The 21,297-nt window shown below is 44.9% G+C and overlaps 1 protein-coding gene across 1 annotated transcript; it reads right to left on the bottom strand.

Moving 5' to 3' along the window:
* Positions 1 to 17,981, bottom strand: DHX8 (DEAH-box helicase 8). Its single transcript, XM_038385570.2, has 23 exons — positions 17,687 to 17,981; positions 16,148 to 16,233; positions 15,487 to 15,559; positions 14,980 to 15,065; positions 13,889 to 13,998; positions 13,467 to 13,784; positions 12,938 to 13,082; positions 12,130 to 12,333; positions 11,194 to 11,281; positions 10,734 to 10,831; positions 9,991 to 10,138; positions 9,418 to 9,599; positions 8,815 to 9,009; positions 8,392 to 8,577; positions 7,589 to 7,799; positions 7,220 to 7,401; positions 6,270 to 6,410; positions 5,814 to 5,969; positions 4,872 to 5,009; positions 4,230 to 4,358; positions 2,574 to 2,770; positions 2,213 to 2,392; positions 1 to 1,624 (listed from the first exon to the last, which is right to left on the bottom strand). The coding sequence occupies exons 1-23, from the start codon at positions 17,901 to 17,903 to the stop codon at positions 1,405 to 1,407; spliced, it is 3,690 nt and encodes a 1,229-aa protein (XP_038241498.2). The 5' UTR covers positions 17,904 to 17,981; the 3' UTR covers positions 1 to 1,404.
* Positions 17,982 to 21,297: the final 3,316 nt, after the last annotated feature.

Genomic DNA, 21,297 nt, shown 5'->3' with positions numbered 1-21,297 from the left:
TTTGATGCTGAAACAGTTTCCTATTTCAGAAGTTTATTTTAATAATAATTTTCTTTGTGAAGGCTTCTAAGGAACTTAGGGCATTTGTACAACATATTAAAAACAATATCTATGCCATCCCTCTCACTACCCTCTTTACAGACAGATGCAGATTTCAGATGTAGCCAATTTTCAGTGAGCAAGCACTGTGTTGTCTTGTAGCTCACAGAGTCAGGTATAAATCAAACCAGTCAGCTCTTCTGTGCACTTTTCACCAGTCACTTCATAAACACACCAACTTGAGAAAAGTTACAAAGTTTGGGTCGCTCTAGCTCTGGAGGTCTGAGCACCAGCATTACCATAACAAAAAGAAAATAAAGCAAGTTTATGTACAGCTTCCATATTACAACACACACCGGCAAGTCATTCTGGAATTACATTTTCATAAAAACTGTTCTGGCAGGTCTTTGCTGAAATGCACTTTTCGACCTAAGAAAATAATCTATAAAAAAAAAGGCAGTTGTGATGTCACCTAATGTTGTCAGAGGAAACAAAACACATGACACAGTGTGTAGAAAATCTCTCTCTGGGACATCTGTAACCATTTAAGTTCACAGACTGAGCTGCGCTGCAGAGTGGATGTGGTTAATTAACATGTGATATTATAGTTTTCAGTGCACAGGAGATGTTGATGAAAGATAAGACCACCAGTCTGACCTGTGCCATTGTCCAAGTATAACAGACACTTGGGTTGGGTTTCAGGGGATCTCTTCCACCTTATTCCAAACCACAGACTCTAAATCTCTCTGCACAGCTAGCTGCAGGAGTTTTTGATTTCAAGTAAAAGACAAATAGTTACAGCAAGTAAGAAAATGGAAAAGTTAAAGGAGGTTGACCACAAGTGGTGAAGCCTGCCAAAGAAAACCGGTCATTGTCCAAGAGCAGTGATAGAAGTGTCAGCCGAAATCAATCCCTCTTCAGAGTGGCTAGAAACTCAGGCCATTCTAGCATCTGAAGATCCAGTCAGATGGGAGACAATCAAGTTGACAAACAATTGGATTTTAGATCATTGCCTCATTTGTTAATTAGTACCCAGATTTCTAAGCCTTTAGATTTTCAAAGGGATGGAAGTAGGAGGAAGTGATACAACAGACCTGAGTGAGCCTGGACATGAGAAGTGACCTGTTAACTGTAGAAGTTCCAAGGGCAGAGGACACGAATCAGTGATATTGTCCAGTTCTTTTGGCCCACAATGAAGATATTTACAAAGTGAATAGGAAATAAATTAAAGCCTGAATTAGTCTGGATTTCAGCTGCAACTGGATTTGGGTTCAACTGCATGTCCTGAAAAGGGGATTTTAAAACAGTGCAGAATCTCAGCTGCCAGGAACACTTTGCCAACAGCAACCCATGCCAGAGCCAGGCTCATCGCCTCCTGAATGCACGGGAGATCCTCCAGGCATTGGGCTCCTCATAGCGATTGTACAGGGGCTCAAGCCGCTGCTGCTTCTTCTGTTTGCTCAGTTTGGTTGGATCAGAGACTTTGAAGAAGGCTGGTGCAAATTCCACCAGCCAGCGTGGGTCAATAGTGGTCACTTCGCGCATATACTCCTTGGTGGTCAGCACCAGCTCATGATAGACCACCCTGTAGAGAGAGAAGGCAGCAATATTAATGCTTGCAGAAGGGGAAATTAAACAGTTCTTAACAATGAGAAGGTCCTTGGGGCTGAAGACCTCATCTCATGTCAGGGGTGCTCAAGACCTGTCCCCCTTAGTCCAGTTCTCAAACTCTCCTTCCCCCTTCATCACCACCTCCAGGCTTGCCAGACCCAAAAAGAGCCATCCCCAGCAGAAAGCCTCTCTCATGCATCTCCCGCATTCTGCAGCATGGAGCTGCTTGGTTTAATGTCAGGATCCCCCTCTTGCTGACTTATGCTGCTGCATTGAACTCCATACCTGGAGGAGAGGCACAATAGGACAGGTGGAGGCAGGACTCCAGGCAGCCTTGCTTTGCAGTGATTGTAGCACCTCATATGTCCTGTAAATGTCTGCTCAGGAGCTGAGAACAGACCACAGTCTGTCTCTTTGCTCTCTATTCTCGTTCCATGCCCATCACGGAAGTATCGGAGCATTCACAGATTTTGGTCTGTATTTTACGTATAACCCATGCTGAGGACTTTCTAGCTGTAGAATTGAGAATTAAACTTAGAATTAAGCGTCCCTGTTTTCCTACCATTCTGGCTGCCTGTTGAAGAGGGCACTGGATGGGTGAATATAGACCACCTGCTGGTCAATGAGAGTCCGGTAGCCCTCCTGGGGGTCCTTCTTTGCTGCATTTCGGAAGAAACCGCTGCAGATGGCCTTCTGGACTCGCACTGTGGCCTTCCCACATGACACCACATCCAGCTTGTGTCTGCCAGAAGAGAGTCAAAGAAAGAATTTAGTGGGCCCCGTGTTTGGTGTGCAAAGCACAGACATCGTAACACCCAAACAGCAAGTGCCAATCAGCTGCTGCCAAAGGACGAGAATGCTTTAAAAAAAAAAAAAAAAAAAAAAGGCAGAACCAGTTCCTGCCCTCTGCTGAATTTGCTCACCTGTCCATAATGCCCAGCATTTGTTTACGGATGTCCTGTGCCCTGCGCAAGGACCGGGCCTGGATAAAATTCTCATAGCACCAGGGATTCGAGAACTTATTATTCTTCCAGGAATTGTAGACAGCCAGCAGGGTGAGATGGTCCCCTTCTGTCTGGTGGAACTTGGCTTTCTTCTGGTCAGCAAGTGCTTGTTTATCCTAACACACAAAACACATTTCCATCACATGTGAGTTTTAGAGACAGTATCATGTACCCCTGGCAACGGGGCACGGGTTCTTCTTTATGCCCAAATACTACATGTTCTTATGTGCCACTAAATGGACAGCCCCATGTTTAACCAGTGCAAGGCTGAGATGCATACCGAGCGTACTGGCTTTTTTGTAAAGGATTAAATACAAAGCACTGCAAATCAGACTCAGCCCTGCCAGATCAATGGGAGGTCCCTCGCACACACCAGGCCTGAACTGGACGCCTATGATTAAGGCATTACCATTATGACATAAAATGTTAAACTTGAAAAAGACAAGCACAGCTCCTACCTGAAAACACAGACTCCTCCTCCTCTCTCATAAGAGGGGAGGGCTATAGCAGAGAACCTGCAACACTGGGTCTTTCCTGAGGCACCCTTCTCTTTCCTCACTCCAACTATTCTTGAAATGATACTACAGGACACACGGCTCACTTATGCTGTCAGCTGCACTGTGTTGCATGCTCAGAACTAGTCAAATTTTTGTTGCTTAGAAATCGGACATTCAATGACGGAGTGTATGTCTACACTATGGAGACTATATGACAATCATGTCAGCATAGCTATGCCGGCACAGCCCCCCTACACAGAGTTTTTCTGTATGTTTTGGAAAACCGCCTCCCTGAATGATATTAGCTACGTTCACAGAAGCACTCTCTCTCTCTCTCTCTCCACATAGCTGCGTCTTCACTGGAGGTTTTGTTGGCATAACTATGTCAGTCAGGGGTATGGTTTTTCCACACCCCTGACTGATGTAGCTATGACGATATAACTTTTCAGCGTAGACCAGGCCTAATCAATAGACTCTGCAGAGAGGTCCATGTTTCTCAATTCCATGGATGTAGCCTTGGGATATCAATCAAACACTGAGGTCATTGAATCAGACAGAAATAGGACATTATAATGAAGAAATAACAGATCCAAAAGGAGTCTGATACGGAGCAGCCTTGTCACCACCACAGCCTGCAGACCAGAGGTGCAAGAAGAGGGTCGGTGCAGGAGGGGCTTATGATGTCTAACTTCATTCTGAAACCATTTCTGTTTCTCTGGGAGGGGAACAGAGTTCCTCCAGCCACCCTACAAGAATGGCTCCGAATTCCAAAGCAGGAGATGGCAGGTTCTAATGTTGTGTTTCATTTACTGTTGAGAAGAGAAGAAAAAAGCAAAGCCTCCAACTTTCACTTCCCCGAGGGCAAAGTGGCATCAAATATCCACAGCTAAGGGGCATGTAACAAAGAGGTGAATTAGCTATGCAATATGTGATCCAATGAAACCTTTAATTATGGTCTTGTCTGGGGGTGTACACACATATCATTACACCAGATGCATTCAATAACCACCACCAGATTCCTCCTTCCCACCATGCAACCAGGGCTGGGCACTACAGCACATACGCCTGAATTCCTTACCTTTGGTCTGTAGAACACATTCTGTACAGATAGCATAGAGACTATAGTTAACATTTCTTCACTGCATCCCAAATGTACAGACATGATCAACATCTTACATAACATGGGCTCCAAGGGGAACTCTGCCATCTGCAGGAATAAAGGACAACAACATATATTTTCAGTGGTGCTGAAGCAAGGCTTTAAGAGGTCTCACAAGATCAGAAAATAGGCCAGACTCATTTCACTTGGAGGTAACTAAACCTTAATGGGAGAGAAGATGATGCCATTGAGTGTTTCCCTACCACGACACTGCCCACCACCCTAGGGGAGCTTTATTTGGCACAGAGCAGATGACCATTGCCATCTACATGATCAGAGCAGCCCAACACTTACAGGAGATTTTTAGACACGTGTAAAATGGAACTCACTTATAAGAGAAAATGGCACTGCTCCGTTGGGAAGCAGAAAAGACATTTTTATTTACTACTTGTCTGCAAAGGCCAATTGCTAGTGGGGAAGTGTGGCTTTGGGTTGACTAACAATGCACAAGAGCACAGAGAAAAAGCACTGACAGTGCCAATTACCCCTATGGACAGCTACACCCAGGCCAGCCTGAGAACACAATACAACCAATGTTCAGAGGCACAATATTTAACCTACTCTGCGCCCAAGTCGAGTGAGCAACCCCTCATCGTCCAGGGCTCCCAAGGTGTAAAGCTGTTCCATGGCAGTGATTAGTGTTTCCATCGGGGGAGCATCCATAAAATCAAAGGACAGCAAGTCGTTGATCCCCATAGCCTGAAATAGAGTGAAAATCTGAGGGTAAGAGACACCAGGAAACCAGGCTCCATAAGTAAAGACATCTCCGAGAGCATCAAAAAATGAGTCAAAAGCCAAAACCAAGGTCTAAGCAGCACTGATGAGCTCCTGTGCCCAGGGTTCATGCCTTATCTCCAGTGTAACCACAAATCCCAGTAGGCACATTATTCCATCCCTTGGGACAAAAACCAAAACAGGAAAAAGTTCTAGTAAAGGTGCAATAGTGAACAATCCTGCACTAGCACCAGGGAGATGCGTGTGGTGACCTAATAGTTCCGTGACATCTGTAACATCTATGACTCTCACATCTTGGACAGTTACTTAGGCAACTGCAGTTCTCAGAGGGTACGGTCTTCTATAGATCTTCATATACATATATTTGAAAAAGACTCAACTACCACTACCCCAGAAAGAGAAGTCCTCGCCTGTGAGGTGAGAGCCTGAGAGATGTATGTGTATTTTATAAAGGATTTTGTTTGTTTTTTTATAACAGGGCATGGAAACGTATGATTCCACTAAGGCTCCTGGGGCTTTCCATTTCTAGAACTTGCAATGAAATATGGCTTTCAGGTTGTGTGTAAAGAATGGCTTTTGTGGGACTGATATCTGTAAAGCTAAATCTGAGTCTAAGTTATAACCCCTTGGGAGAAAGAACTGGAGAGTGAGCTATAGCTCTGCCAATGGTACAGTGTTCCTTCCTATCCATTTGCATTTAGTTAAAGGATGGAAATTACAATCACATTGGCCTGTATTTCAGCAAAATAATGAGACACTGATTCCTACCTTAAGGGAGAGCACTGTGCTGGCCAAGTTTGTTCTCTGGATTTCAGGCACATTGGTAGTTAGCATTTCATCTCGGTAAGCACGCTCCGTGTAGAGTCTATAACACTTTCCTGGCCCTGTTCTTCCAGCTCTTCCTGCTCGTTGCTTTGCCTGCGCCTGTAGGATTTAAGAGGGAACACAACATCTCAGAGGCAGGTAAGCGTTATCCACAACAATGGTTCAGTCAAGAGACTAAGTGAGAGAGGAATGAAGGGTTAGTTGTTTGCAGTTCTGTTAACATTATTACGGGGCTCCTAACACAATGCAGGGAGACATATGATGCGCTAAACATAGTCTGAGTGTGATGCAAGGCATTGCGTGTGGGAAAGTGGTATTTATTTCCCCACCTTGTTTCCATAAAATTTCCTCTAAGCCACAGATTTACTACCCATACATTATCAAACATATGTTGTGTACCTGGGAAATTGGTGTAACCACCAGCTGATCAATTCCAGTCTTGGAGTTATACACTTTCTGCTTCACAAACCCAGGATCCACCACATAATAGATTCCATCAATAGTCAGGGAGGTCTCAGCAATGTTGGTAGCAATGACAACCTGTAAGCAAGAGTACAGTCTTCTTCAGATACTATCTCTGCTTGCCAACCAGACAGAAACAGAACTAAGCTAAACGAGTGCTGCTCTATTTATTTATTTATTATTTACAAACCATTCAATATAGTATAATCAGATTGTTGCTGACACAACTGCTAAGATTTAAAATTACTGATTATTTTCCTGTCACCATGTGTGAGCAGAGTTCTCCTTTCACCCACAAAAATGGCCAGATTTTAAACATTTGCACCCTGTTTTAAGCTTTAGGGCAGTATGTGATGCAAACACAGTGGAACTCGTTGATAAAAACAAGGAAAAGGTTACCAATTTCTGCTCAAATAATTTTATGTGATCCGTAAAAAGTATTTTTTTTGCCTGGCTCTGCAACATAGCCCTTATGAGACAAGAAACCACCACAGAATGTGCTTCAAGACAATTACTGCCATCCTCTGCTTCTATACGACCTTTCAGAAACTCAGATTTCCACAGAGGACAACAATGACCTTGAAAGGTAGCATCTAGAGAATCTTTCTGCTGTATCAATGTTATTTATAAAGCAATTCTGCGCAAAAGTGTTTGGGTTAAAATAAAACAGAAGAATAAATGCCAAAAAATGAATGGAGAATTGGCCAAGAAAAGTTCTGTGAGTTAAGCCACATAAGAGCTGCTGTTTCAAAGCTACAGAGCATAATCTATAATTACTCTTCTCCCCAACCCATAACAAATAAGATTCTGAATGGAATGAACAGTGGAACAAGTCCCACTATTAAGTGTTTCATCAGAGGGGGAAGCTGCCCTTTGCCTGGGATTACCTTCCTGCTGCCTGGTGGAGCTGGGTCAAAGATCCTGGTTTGCATCTCGCTAGGTAAAGCTGAATACACGGGGAGGATAATTAACTCTGGCACGTCGGGTCCTAGAGATTTCATTCTCTCGTAGAGGATCTCGCAAGCTGTATCAATCTCCTCCTGACCTGTCAGGAACACTAGGATGTCACCTACAAAAGGGAACGTGTCCACAGAATTAATCCTGCTCCACACAACTTCTGCCTAACCATTCCCTTTGCTTCCTTCTTCCCCTCTTCTCTTCTATGTAAAAAGATCTCCCGGTCAGATGTGCTCCTTATAAAGCCGTATGACCCCATGACACAGGACCCTGCCACGGCCAAATTTTATCACATTTACCTGGTGGCTCCGTCAAATGGATCTGCATCACTGTGATCAGACTGGCATCCAGATAATCAGTCTCTGGTTCTTTTGTGTATAGAATTTCCACAGGGTATGTTCTGCCAGGAATCGTGAAGATTGGAGCTTCATAGAAATACTGGGAGAATTTCACAGCATCCAATGTTGCCGAAGTTACAATCAGCTTCATATCCTGACGTTTCTGCACTGTCTGTAGCAGGAGAGAACGTTCCCATACCACGTTAATAGTGACAAGGGCAACAAATAAGGGCTTCAACAAGCCCCTTCACTCAGTTACATTTTATTCCAGGTAACAAGAGGCTTCAATCACCTCAGGGGCTTTGGTGGATTCGCAGAATCATCTAAATGCAAAGGAGGATACACTGTCCTTCTCAGAGAGGCAAAAGCCCAGAATCTCATGCAATTTAAAGCTAAGGCCATATTTAAAATACACTTCCGTTTTTTCCTAGTTAAGGGAACTCCCAGCACAGAGACCTTTTGTGAGAGGCAGACTGGGTTAAATGAGACTGTTTCCTTATTCTGAAAGAGTTGCTTATTCATCCCCAGAAATGTTCTGAATTAAATGACCTTCATCTGTTGCCAAAACTCCATTTAATTTACAGTCAGAGCTAAGACCAGATGAACTACTCCTGTAAAGGTACAGTCACTTTCAACCACAGCTCAGTTCTCACAACTGACTGTTTTAAGACATGGGGGTCTCAAAAGGCAGACATGCCTGCCTTCCTCCTGCGTTCCCTCTCGATATAACCTGCAGAGAGACCAGGGCCCAAACATAACATTACCTTTTTCAGAAGCCCAAAGAGCACATCAGTGTGAATGGTCCTCTCATGAGCCTCATCCAGCATGATGATGGCATACTGAGTCAGGTCCGGGTCAATCAGGCACTCCCGCAGTAACATGCCATCCGTCATGTACTTGATGACGGTCTCGGGGCTAGTGCAGTCTTCAAATCGAATCGTGTAGCCAACCTACCAAACAAGAGACGGAAGCAGAACAATGGGTTGGAATGAGTAATCATGACTCCACCCCTTACACTAAACTAACTGAATTGATGAAACAAAATTGTTGGCAAGATAATCCCAGGTTGAGTTATTCTGCCCCTCAATTCAAACTTGCCATAGAGCATAGGTTAGTTATCCCATTACTGATTTTTCCCCACTTTTCATCGTGTTTATGCAGCTGCCTCCTCCAACACTGAACTTTACCTCCTGTCCCAAACAGCAACCAAACTCCTCAGACACTCTCTTGGCAACAGACATTGCAGCCACTCTGCGAGGCTGGGTGCATCCAATCTTTCCTCTCGACGTGTAACCTGCCTCAGCCAGGTATTGGGTGATCTGCGTTGTTTTCCCAGAGCCTGTCTCACCAATAACAATCAGGATCTGATTGTCATGAACTGCCTGAGAGAGGACATGTTAGAAAGTGCTTGTTAGGATTTTTCTTTTTTAAATACAGTCAGTCTAAGACTAGATGTAGCCCCCGAGTGCCCTCACTCATGCTGGCTCAGACAAAGTGTTCTAGCCTAGGACTTGCTAACCAGCAAGTCAGTAAACTCTTTAACCACTCAGATGACTCACCCTGCCATAAAGACTTGTGTCATTTGGGATCTTAGCTCCAATTTTGGCCCTACTGCTTTAAGAAGTACCTGCAATTTTATAAAGATTTATAGAGAAAAATCATGATTTTAAAATACAAATTTCATTCTTAAAACTCTCAAGTGGCTATTAACTTGTCAATAAATAGACCCAGTAACATTCATACTAATCCTTCCCACTCCAAGGAGAGGGCGGCTCCTGCATGGAACTTACCTGAATCAGCTGCTCCTTTAATCTGAAGATTGGGAGACTCTCCCTCTGCTCAATGATGGAAAGTTGGGTTTTTTTACCATAGGAGGCTTTGTTGCCACCGAATGCATGTTTCTTCCACTCTGGGATATCATTGGGCATCATCCCAATACCCCGCATGTTGGCAGCTATTTGTCTCCCATCCACTAAGAAAAAAAGAGAGAATTTAGTTATTGCACTTCAGTTCACATGGCACAAATGTAGTAATGGGTTAGATACAGTAAAAAGGCATTTTATAGATAACACTACAGTCTGCCTCTTTAGAACTCGAGTGAGCTGTTCTGGCATATTGATTGTGATTTTGGGCCTACTACGATTTTTGCCATAGTTCCATCTGTGCATCACTTGGTAATATACTCAGTCCACTCTCCCATCACACTTTGACTAGAAGACTAAACATATAAGCTAGGCTCAAGATGAAAAAAGACTTAAGAGAAGTGGCCACATATATAAACACCAAGATACTCTCCTGGAATGGTTCAGCTCTCACTATGAATGGCACAGTAGATACTTAAATAAAGACATGACAGAACACACCGTCAGGAAGAGGATCCACCCAGTGTGTATTAAGTCCCATGGGGATAGAGTCCATCTCTGCTTCCCTTTGAGCTTGTTTGAGTTCTCGCCTTTCTTTGGCTAAAGCACTTTGCATCATTGCGGCCTGGGACAAGGAGCCATCAGGATTCTGAAGAACAAAAACAACACACAGCTACAAGCACTATCCAGTTCTGGAGCCTTTACTACCCCTCTCCTCTATACACCTTTATTACAGCCCAGCCCATCTGTCCTCAAGCTTGAAGGCAATCTCTTTCCCACAGCTACTTCAAAGGCTTTTAAAAGTTTATTATTTCACAAATGCAGAAATATTTTTGATGGCTAGATTTCCAGGATGCAGGTGGCTCTGACTGTAAAATAGCAGACTCCCTTCATAGTCCAATCAAGGATGAGATTACTGGTACTGAGGTGAGAAGAATAGTTTCCTGGCTATCCACACCTCATCAAAAACAAGAGGATGAGTGGGGCAGAACACCACTTGGTTCTACCTCTTTTTCTGTTAAATGTAGGCAGCATGTTAACCTTGCATTTCTATTCCATGATCTCATCTCACTGTTACCAATGAAATTAAAACCCAACTATGTACAATAAAAGAAAGATCTCCAGCCCAGCACTCCTGATTTTCTGAGCTATGGATACCAAGATTCCACTCATTATTGCTAATTCCAGAGCATTTACATAAAACCAGCATGCAAGTTTTCAATCATTAGTCTGAAATCTCTTACCTTTACTATTTTAATGGGACTCATATCCATGCTTTGCTTCGTATGCCCTCGCAGGAACGGCGGCTCTTCTTCAACCAGCTCAATCTCAAGGTCCTCATCTAAAACACACAAATAATTCAGGTTTAACAAGGAGACACATGCAGCTTTTTTCAACAAAATTCCGCTGCAGAAAAAGGAAGCTACATTGCTTAGTGTTTTCTGTGCATCCTGTTTACTGTATAACTATATATTCTACAAAGGTAAAAATGTCACAGACAAGGAGAGAGCTCCCAGCCAAAGGCCACCAGCACTTCATTAACCAAAGGGAACCGGCACACTTGCCAGCTCCAGGTGTTTAGAGCTATTGCTAACTCAAACTCCTTACACTTGCTTGCATCAGAAGCTCCTTTTTGCATAGATCACATACACAGAAACACAAGGAATCTATTATACCCACAGTGAAACCACCAGACAATATTACCTTCTTCATCATCAACTTTGGGGAGGATTCCAGTCTCCTCATCAAAGTCAGGAAACTCTTCTTTGGAGAGCACATTAGCAGCAATCATCTGGGAAAGGAATGGAGAGGGGAGGATTAGTTCCCACATGTGAACATCATTCAAGGGTAGACTGGCCCATTTAAGATTCTACAGCTCTCTGGGATGAAAGGAGTGTTCACTTTGCAAAGAGACAGGAAGTGTAAGTTCTCCCAGGACATTGTGGCACTGGGAGTGTCTGAGGGGACTAGTGCCTATTAGTTTGGTACAATAGAGTATAAATAGGAAAAATAGGATAAAATTAAGAAAGGGACATTTACAATTAATATCAGATAATACATCCCAATAGGGTGATGTATTGGGTTGTAGACTTCTCCCAAAAGAATTCAATTGTGACTTTAAAACTTCTCTGGACACAACATTAGTAGATATGCTGCCCGGAACAACCCAGCATCAGCAGAGATGCATTAGTATGCTTAAGTGAGCTTTTTAATCTCTGACACCTTGTCTTTCCTGGATTTTAGTGGTGAAAGATGCTGGAATGACAAGTGACGCTTCTAACAAAGATGTGTCAGTTATTAACAGCACTGGTCAGATTTATGAATCAGGAATATAGGAGTGAGAGGCTCCACATTCCATTATGGATCCCTGTGGGGGGTTCTGAATACTGGCAGAGAGGGACACCTCTCTTATACTTAACTGGGTCACACTATTAGCTAAAGACTACTCAAAGCCTTATGAGGTCAGAGCTTGGGAAACCCAGATTTCAGAGAGCTTATAACAGTGAGGAGGATGTACCCAAGAAACCGTGGACTATTAAGAAAAATAGGAAGCTGGATGATAGTCTTTGAAGCTCCCTTACAACCACACTGAATGACATCGCCCCAGACACCCCAGTATGAGTTGGTAATGCTTTACACCTGTTTGATTTCCCATTTCTCTGGGTCTGAAATCCGGGTGAGACGCTTCCGTTCAAGGCTATCATCCTCCACTTCAGGGGCATTCACCAGGGAGAGGTGACTGGGTCTGTCTGGATTCCTCATAGAGGTCTCTTCATTGGTCTCTCCAACCAGGTTTCTGCGTCGGTTTGGGTTCAAGTCTTCCCCAGTCTCTTGATCAACATCCTATATCAAATATGATTGACAGATTTATTAATCACTGTCCCATCTTTTCCCTAGATACCTGACCTGGACCTCCTTCCTCTACCAAGCATGTAAAGGCAAGGATCTCTCCGTTTCCCAGAGGGGCCAAGCCCAAACACAGCCCATGCATGTGAAGACATTTCACTATTGTTTGTTTTTTAAATTAACATCTCAGAAGTGATTAAGCAGTCTGTGGTCAGAAGCACATTGTAGCCTGTAATTTAAAATAAAATGCCTCTCTTTCTCATGCAGTGAATGGAGGATGGGCATAAGTGACAGCTTGGGATCTGGCCGGGCACCTGACTAAAGACTTCAAAGTTACCACTTTATTTGATTCAATGAGTGGTACAAACACAGTTGAATGTTTAGAATCTTTATATGCAAGGCATCTGAAAAGAACATGTGAAGAAAACAGGCATAAGAACCAATGGGTGGCATAAATACAGAACTATAAACTTACCAGCTTTAAGTATTAAAATATGATATTTTGAAGGGATTCAAGTTAGTTTACAGCAATATGTGAAATACTAAAACTGTAAACACTCTCTCTCTCCATCATAATTTGATCTATAAAATTCTTCCATACCTTCATGCTCAGGCTGGTTTTGGATCCAGTAAAGGATAGCACTTTGACCTTTACTCTTTGACCTTTGCTCACAACATCAGCAACATTAGCAACACGTCCCTCTCTGCGAAGTTCAGAAATATGAACCAAGCCTTCCCAGCGTTTCCTGTGGGTCACACGTGGAGAGAAGAGCATAAGATACTGTATATTACTCTGGGAAATAGCCCTTCACATATCATTTAAGCACTTAAATGTCTTAAAATGTTTAGTGCTCACAGGTTTTACTGTGTTTATAAACTGTCCCTGGAAAGAGGAACATTCTTTACTGTCAGCTTTACTTTTTTGAAAGAGAAAATTCACTATGGTTGTGAAATGCAGTGTTTATCACCGGCATACTTGCCTTAGCCTAATAAGGCATCATACCTTTTTTCCTTTTTTTTTTTTTAAAGTCATATTAATAACTGAAATTGAAGCCAATGTTTATAATATACAAAGGAAGGATGATGGTACAAGAAATGATAATGGCTCATTGTGACGGTCAAATGGGTACCTCAGTCCTTCCAGCTGCACAAAGCACCCAAACTGCATTATACTTGTGACTTTGCCGTTGTAAATTTCTCCAATTGAAGGCTCTTCAGGTGGAGGCCGATCCACATGCTTGTCCCTCCATCTGTCATTGCTCTTCTCTGCATATTTCTCTCGATCCTTACGGTCCTTGCTGGGACTCAGACTCCTGCTCCTTGAGCGGTATCTGGATTTCCCCTTGTTCTTATCCCGAGTCCTAGAATGTGACCTGGAATGGGATCTGTGTCTCCGTTTCCTGTCCCTGTCTCTGCTGTGACTGCGACTCCTCCTCTTCTTTTTTGCCCTGGCAAACATTAACAATCTGTGTTCAACTTTCATATAAGAGAAGATCATGCAAACAGAAAATTTACTGGCTAGCCATGGCCCAGAGATGCGCTGGAAACTTACCGGCGGTCATTATTCCTTTGTTTTTCCTGCCCACCTGCACTAGGCATTAAAGCTTCAAGTTCTTTAAGAGCATCAACGGCCACTTTCACATCATCTTCATCCAGCATAGTCTGTAGACACAGAGAATACCTCTGTAAGCAGGCTGATTAAAATCCTATCACCAGCACAGAGCATTAATCTGTGCAATGGGACAATCACCAGAAAGAAGGAAAGTAGGAGAAAAGATCACAGAGAAAATGCGATGTAAGGAAGCAAAGATATGGGGATCATTAAACCAGGAGTCTCAAAGCCAAACCCTTCTCTGCCACATGGCTCTATCAGGTCTGCCTCTATGTATGAATTTGGAAACTAACTTTTTAAAATTGTTACTGAAACCTTAATATGCATGTTACTAGTAGACATCTTGGGTAGCCTAGATTTTAATCCTAAAGTTTTAACACAAATTAACTTCTCCATAAGTAGATTCTTATTACAGTTTCCAAGCTGATTAAAGGTATATGCTAATAATTCATTTCATCCACCTCACCTTCAAACCTCTGCACAGTTCCCACCTCTTCCTCCTCTATGCCTCTCACTTTCTGCACTCTTCTGTATCTTCTTTCCTATCTGCCATCTTCAGCTTTCCTGCTCTTTGTACCTTCTATCATGCAACCCCTTATAGTAGGTGTATAAGGGCCTTTTAATCCCAGGTGCTCAAAACCACTCCTTAAACAAAGTGTCCTACAGTGGTCTCAGTGTCACCAGGCAGTCTTGCACCTGAAACATTATCTGCTTATTATGCGGTCTGAGTTAGACTGTGAATTTGTCAGGGTAGGGTCCTTGTCTTGTTGGATGTTCTGCAAAGCAATGTTTGCCCTAAGAGAGGTATATTAGCAATAGTCCCCTGCAACTAACCTTCAGCAATCCCAAACCAACTACTTACTTCCCACTCCATTCTGCATTTTTATTTCTCATACCCCATCACATTTTGTGCATTAGAAGCACAATATAGATGGTTATGTTAATGTAGCAACTGCAAACCAAGAGTGAGAAAACAGAAAACAAGCATATTTCCATTCACTGATTGTTAATGTGTGAAATTGCATCCTTACCCTGATGGTGGGATTGTCTGGCCTGCAAAGGGCTGGGAACAGGTCCTTCAGCTTTTCCTTTTCTGTTTTGGGTTTGACAACTACTTCTGTTTTTAGAATAAAAAAGGGTAAAAAAAAAAAAAATTATAAGTGCACCTTTATCACATAGCTAGAATAATTTTCTACTGTCATTTCTGAAACGGAGTATTCATTTCAGCTCTGAATGTAAATTTTACTGCAGCTTTTAAAAGTTGAATTAAAAATAACTACATTTCCCCTCACAAAGGAAATTCTGATTAAATGAGATAGTGAAATATGCAATATTCTGAATTCTGCACTAAGGCTCTCTTCGAGTAGCCCCAAAGCTTTGCACCAGCGACTCATGTAATACAGAGAACTCCACTGGAATGATAGTATATAAGATATAAGAATAGCAATTTCGTCTGTCATACCCACAATGTCCAACAGATGCTGAAAGGGTTAGACCTGTTTTCTATTGAGCTGTTGGAGCAGTGAGACTGTACTTACCTTTGCCTGTAGATGGCTTTGCTGGAGGCCGCATTGTCTGTATGAGACGTAACAAGTTACTAATGAGGGAGTCCTGAAAAATTTGATAAAGCACAGAAGATTTTTTTAAGAGATTGCAATATTTTTGCACATTAGCACAAGGGAAGATTTGTTAGCAGGGAACAAAAAGCTCAGTCCCAACTTCTAAAGATGTAGAAGTATAGGGCCATAGCCACAAGAAATCACACATACACCATAAAAGTTCAGTTATAAAGAACTAAGACAAAAAGTGACTTGATTTTACAATGTTATGAAAATTCCATTTAAGTGACTCTCCACACTGGTTCTAACTAGGACAATCATTTTGACCTGTTTCTAAGATACTTATCAGCCTGGTGTGTGAGCATCATAAAAAGTTTGTTTTCATGACAAGTTGTTTTTCTTGCACTACATATGCATAGTAATAAAACACCAAAGAGCCCAAATGAGTCTTCAAAATTGCATGATGCAGTCTCTGAAGCACTAAGCAAAGTTAAATAATGCTTAATTAGACAGAAGTGTTTGGAAGCCAGCATGTATGAACTATTAAATGAAAATAATTGTACATTAATAAACACAAATACTTAATCCTTGCAATTCTCTTTTAAATAAAAGATTCTCTCTGTATTCAAATCTCTCTTACTGTGAACTCGGCGCCATTCTTTGTAAGGGCAGTCTTGAATGTGTCAAATGTGGTGTTTTTCTCAGCGAGATTTATCACAAACTCAGCTGCAAAGAAAAAGTGATTGAGAGTGAAACAAACAAAAATAATTTGAAGTCAGGTCAAGTGCATTTCACTCTGAGGAAAGGGGCTGGCTTGGCAAGGTGAAGTCCCTCATCTAGCCAGAGAACATGGAATGCATGGTCTGCAGCAGTGCAAGTTTCTCTCTCTACACTACCTTAAGTCCATTTTCAGGAACCCAGACCTGGAGGGATTGTGTCTCAGGATGAAAGGAGAGCTCATTTTCTAACTCAGAATGTCAACTCTTTGGGGGCAGGGACTGTCTTTTTAGTATCAAAGATACTACCACAATACAAACAATCAATAACGGACGTGTCAGGGCAATGAGGCTGAAGCTGGTTCCTTGTTCCCAATTCCTTATTCAATTATATAATAAACATTTATATAATTACACATTTACTTTTTCGCCACAGTCACTCCTGTTAGTCTGATGAAATTTCTAAAAATGTAAATCTTACACTGAGATTCTTGAAAACAAACCCCGTTGCCTTCTCTGTTCCCATATCTGCACCATCATGGGACCCAACCCCACCAGCCACACCATCAGGGGCTCATTCACCTGCACATCTACTAAAATGATATATGCCATCATGTGCCTCCAATGCCCCTCTGCCATGGATGTTGGCCAAACCAGACAATCTCTATGTAAAAGAATAAATGGACACAAATCAGACATCAGGAATGGTAACATACAAAAGCCAGTAGGAGAACACTTCAATCTCCCTGGACATTCAATAACAGATTTAAAAGTAGCCATTCTTCAACCAAAAAACCTTCAAAAACAGACTTCAAAGAGAAACGGCAGAGTTACAATTCATTTGCAAACTTAACACCATCAATTTGGGCTTAAATAGGGACTGGGAGTGGCTGGCTCACTACAAAAGCAATTTTCCCTCTCTTGGTATTGACACCTCCTCATCAATTATTGGGAGTGGACCACATCCACCCTGACTGAACTGGCCTTGTCAACACTAGTTCTCCACTTGTAAGGTAACTCCCTTCTCGTCATGGGTCGGTATATTTATGCCTGTCTCTGTAACTTTCACTCCATGCATCTGAAGAAGCGGGTTTTTCACCCAGGAAAGCTTATGCCCAAATAAAGCTGTTAGTCTTTAGGGTGGCACCAGACTCTCCTCGTTGTTTCTGTGGATACAGACTAACACGGCTACCCTCTGACACTTGAAAATAATGTTGGCCTCTGAATAAGGAGCTGGGAACCAGGATACAACTTCAGCCTCGTGTCAGGGCAAACGTCCAGCCTCGCATCACCACAGCGGCTCCCTCCCTCCCACCCGCCCCCTTCCTCCTCCGGGAGGGGGTCCCCTGGCTCCTTCCCCCCAACCGGCTCCGTCTTCCTCTCCCAGGGGTCACCTCAACCCCCCCAGGGGATGCCCCCCGCCCAGTCCAGCCCAGCCACTCGCTCCCCGCCGGGCCCCTCACCCAGGTCCTTGTCGTTGATGCCCAGGTGATTGTCCAGCTCGGTGCAGACCTTAGACACCAGCGACAGGTACTCGAGCTTCGCGAGCTCATCGGCGCCCGCCGGGTCCCCCATAGCCCCCGGCCCCCGACTCCCAAAGCACAATCCACTTCCGGGAGCGGGCTGCGCCGGGGCTACGTCACGTACCTCACTGCTGGGGTCACGCAAGGCGCTGGCCATAGAGACGGCGGCGCTGGCTAGAGCGGCTCAGGCTGGGGCCCTGGAAGGAGGCAGAGCCTCCGACTCTATGATCTAGGGCTGCCGGCGGGCGGGTTGGCCCTGTTCCTCCCGCTCTCCTGGAGGGCTGGGGTGGGGAGAGAGCAGCACTGCCTGGCACAGTGCCGCCCTCAGCACTGCGGGGAGGCGATTCGCTGCCCTAGTGTCAGTGAAAAGAATCACCCCCTCAGGTGCATATCCGTGAGGAGAGCCCCCTTCACTGTGTGGGCCCCCCATCCGTGAGGAGAGCCCCCTTCACTGTGTGGGCCCCCCATCCGTGAGGAGATTCCCCCCTCACTGTGTGGCCCCCCATCCGTGAGGAGAGCCCCCTTCACTGTGTGGCCCCCCATCCGTGAGGAGATTCCCCCCTCACTGTGTGGCCCCCCATCCGTGAGGAGAGCCCCCTTCACTGTGTGGGCCCCCCATCCGTGAGGAGAGCCCCCTTCACTGTGTGGGCCCCCCCATCCGTGAGGAGATTCCCCCCTCACTGTGTGGCCCCCCATCCGTGAGGAGATCCCCCCACACTGTGTGGGCCCCCCCATCCGTGAGGAGATTCCCCCCTCACTGTGTGGCCCCCCCCATCCGTGAGGAGATTCCCCTGCCCCCCCTCTATCCGTGAGGGGATTCATAGATTCATAGATACTAAGGTCAGAAGGGACCATTCTGATCATCTAGTCTGACCTCCTGCACAGCGCAGGACACAATATCTCCCCCCTCACTGTGTGGGCCCCCCATCCATGAGGAGATTCCCCCCTCACTGTGTGGCCCCCCATCCGTGAGGAGATTCCCCCCTCACTGTGTGGGCCCCCCCATCTGTGAGGCGATTCCCCCCACACTGTGTGGCCCCCCCCATCCGTGAGGAGATTCCCCCCTCACTGTGTGGGCCCCCCCATCTGTGAGGAGATTCTCCCCTCACTGTGTGGCCCCCCCATCCGTGAGGAGATTCCCCCCTCACTGTGTGGCCCCCCCCATCCGTGAGGAGATTCCCCTGCCCCCCCTCTATCCGTGAGGGGATTCATAGATTCATAGATACTAAGGTCAGAAGGGACCATTCTGATCATCTAGTGTGACCTCCTGCACAGCGCAGGACACAATATCTCCCCCCTCACTGTGTGGGCCCCCCATCCGTGAGGAGATTCCCCCCTCACTGTGTGGCCCCCCATCCGTGAGGAGATCCCCCCACACTGTGTGGGCCCCCCCATCCGTGAGGAGATTCCCCCCTCACTGTGTGGGCCCCCCATCCGTGAGGAGATTCCCCCCTCACTGTGTGGCCCCCCATCCGTGAGGAGATTCCCCCCTCACTGTGTGGGCCCCCCCCATCCGTGAGGAGATTCCCCCCTCACTGTGTGGGCCCCCCCATCTGTGAGGCGATTCCCCCCACACTGTGTGCCCCCCCCATCCGTGAGGAGATTCCCCCCTCACTGTGTGGGCCCCTCATCCGTGAGGAGATTCCCCTGCCCCCCCTCTATCCGTGAGGGGATTCATAGATTCATAGATACTAAGGTCAGAAGGGACCATTCTGATCATCTAGTCTGACCTCCTGCACAGCGCAGGACACAATATCTCCCTCCTCACTGTGTGGCCCCCCCATCCGTGAGGAGATTCCCCCCTCACTGTGTGGGCCCCCCCATCCATGAGGAGATTCCCCTGCTCCCCCCTCAGTATCCGTGAGGAGATTCCCCCCTCACTGTGTGGGCCCCCCCATCCATGAGGAGATTCCCCTGCTCCCCCCTCAGTATCCATGAGGAGATTCCCCCCTCACTGTGTGGGCCCCCCCGTCTGTAAGGAGATTCCCCTGCCCCCCCCAGTATCCATGAGGAGATTCCCCCCACACTGTATGGGCCCCCCCATCCATGAGGAGATTCCCTCCTCTCCCCCCGCATCAATGAGGAGATTCCCCCTCCACCTCCCCTCTCCCCCTGGTATCCATGAGGAGATTTCCTCCTCCACTTTCACAGCATTGTGTCACCCTGTTAAATTCAGGCTTGTAACTGAGGAATGAGCCTCTGTCCCTACCTTTCCCCTTTGGATGCTTAGTCACAGATCTTTACAATACACACCAAGGGAAGATGCTCGTCTGCTCCAGGAACTTTCCAGGCTGAATCCAGAACCTGAGGCTGAACCCTAAATTGCCACAAAGTGGCAGTCTGAGGGAAAATATTTTGGGCAATGAAATCCCTGCACCAGCCCATCCACTGTGAAAACAAACATGGAGCCAGGCCCTCCTCACCCTATCAGTGACCTACCTGCTTCACTAGATCCACTACCTAGGGCACCAACTAAACAATCAGGAATAAAATGATGACTGTCTGGTGGTAACCTGGTCATACTATTGCACACAAGAGGTCTCCATCCATTTTGCCTGCCTACTGCAAATCAAGGGCTTGCCAAGTCATCCTGCAACCAGTACCCACAAAGTCACATTGTTTTTGGAAAAACCTCAACACAAATTTTGTTAGAGACAGATATTGAGTGTATGTTAAATTAGGCACCTGAGCCATGTTAAAAACTCATCAACATTTGGGTTGGTTCAAAGCATTAGAAGAAAAAGCTGTCTGCTTTCTCTGGCATACAGAAATCACTAGAGAAACACAACCCAGTGATAATGCTACTGCTAAACCTACTTGACAGTATATATAAACCTTTTGTATTGTATGGAGTGAAGACAGGGACCCAACTTTAGCAAATATGCTAGCTGGGACAAAATGTCACAGAAACCTTACATGCATAACTCTGCAAGTAACTATTACAACATTTATTCCAGCAACAAGGGGCTGCAGAGCAGAGGTAGATGATTTCCACACTTCTGGTGCCACCTCAACCGAAGCAGCAAACACTTCTCCTCTCTAAAGCACTAGAGAGCCCAAAACGAAATCCAAACAAAACCAAAATTCACTGCTAACATCACTCTTGCAGCCCAGGAGCACTAAGCTGCTGAGCAATAGAACAAACAACCATCCCAGACAAATTATACAATACACCAAAAACACCAATGTCCGAGTGACTGTGAAGAAAAGTTCAGAAAAGTTTGATACAGAACTATCACCCTGCACATATACCTCACCGCAGTGAAATGTGCATAGCTAAGGTAGAATCTTACCAAATACAGAAACAAAGTCAGTAAACAATAGGTTGAAACTGGGAGACATAAAGCAGAGTGCAAGTCCAATGAGTAACAGCTGGCAACTAATGTGACAGAGAAGAGATCAGGATAGTGAGACACTTTGTACTCTTAATGTCCAAAATATGAGGAAATATGAAAATAATTACAAGTGGAGATAAAGGATAAAATCTCTAATGCACTTGTGAATCATGTTCTGAGGGACAGTCAATGTACCTATCTGTTTCAGAGGATAAC

Source organism: Dermochelys coriacea, chromosome 27 (genome assembly GCF_009764565.3).
Source record: "Dermochelys coriacea isolate rDerCor1 chromosome 27, rDerCor1.pri.v4, whole genome shotgun sequence".
Classification (NCBI taxonomy): domain Eukaryota; kingdom Metazoa; phylum Chordata; order Testudines; family Dermochelyidae; genus Dermochelys; species Dermochelys coriacea.
Note: the sequence above shows the minus strand (reverse complement) of the source record. Positions and strands in the feature narration are given on the sequence as shown.

What these genes read in the sequence shown, in the direction of transcription:
- DHX8 (XM_038385570.2), bottom strand. Translation starts at nt 17,903, where the DNA reads ATGGCCAGCGCCTTGCGTGACCCCAGCAGTGAGGTACGTGACGTAGCC. An exon ending in AAAGCCATCTACAGGCAAAG is followed by an intron (nt 15,066 to 15,486) that starts GTAAGTACAGTC and finishes TTCTAAAAACAG; the next exon opens with AAGTAGTTGTCAAACCCAAA. An exon ending in CAAAGTTGATGATGAAGAAG is followed by an intron (nt 10,832 to 11,193) that starts GTAATATTGTCT and finishes TGTGTGTTTTAG; the next exon opens with ATGAGGACCTTGAGATTGAG.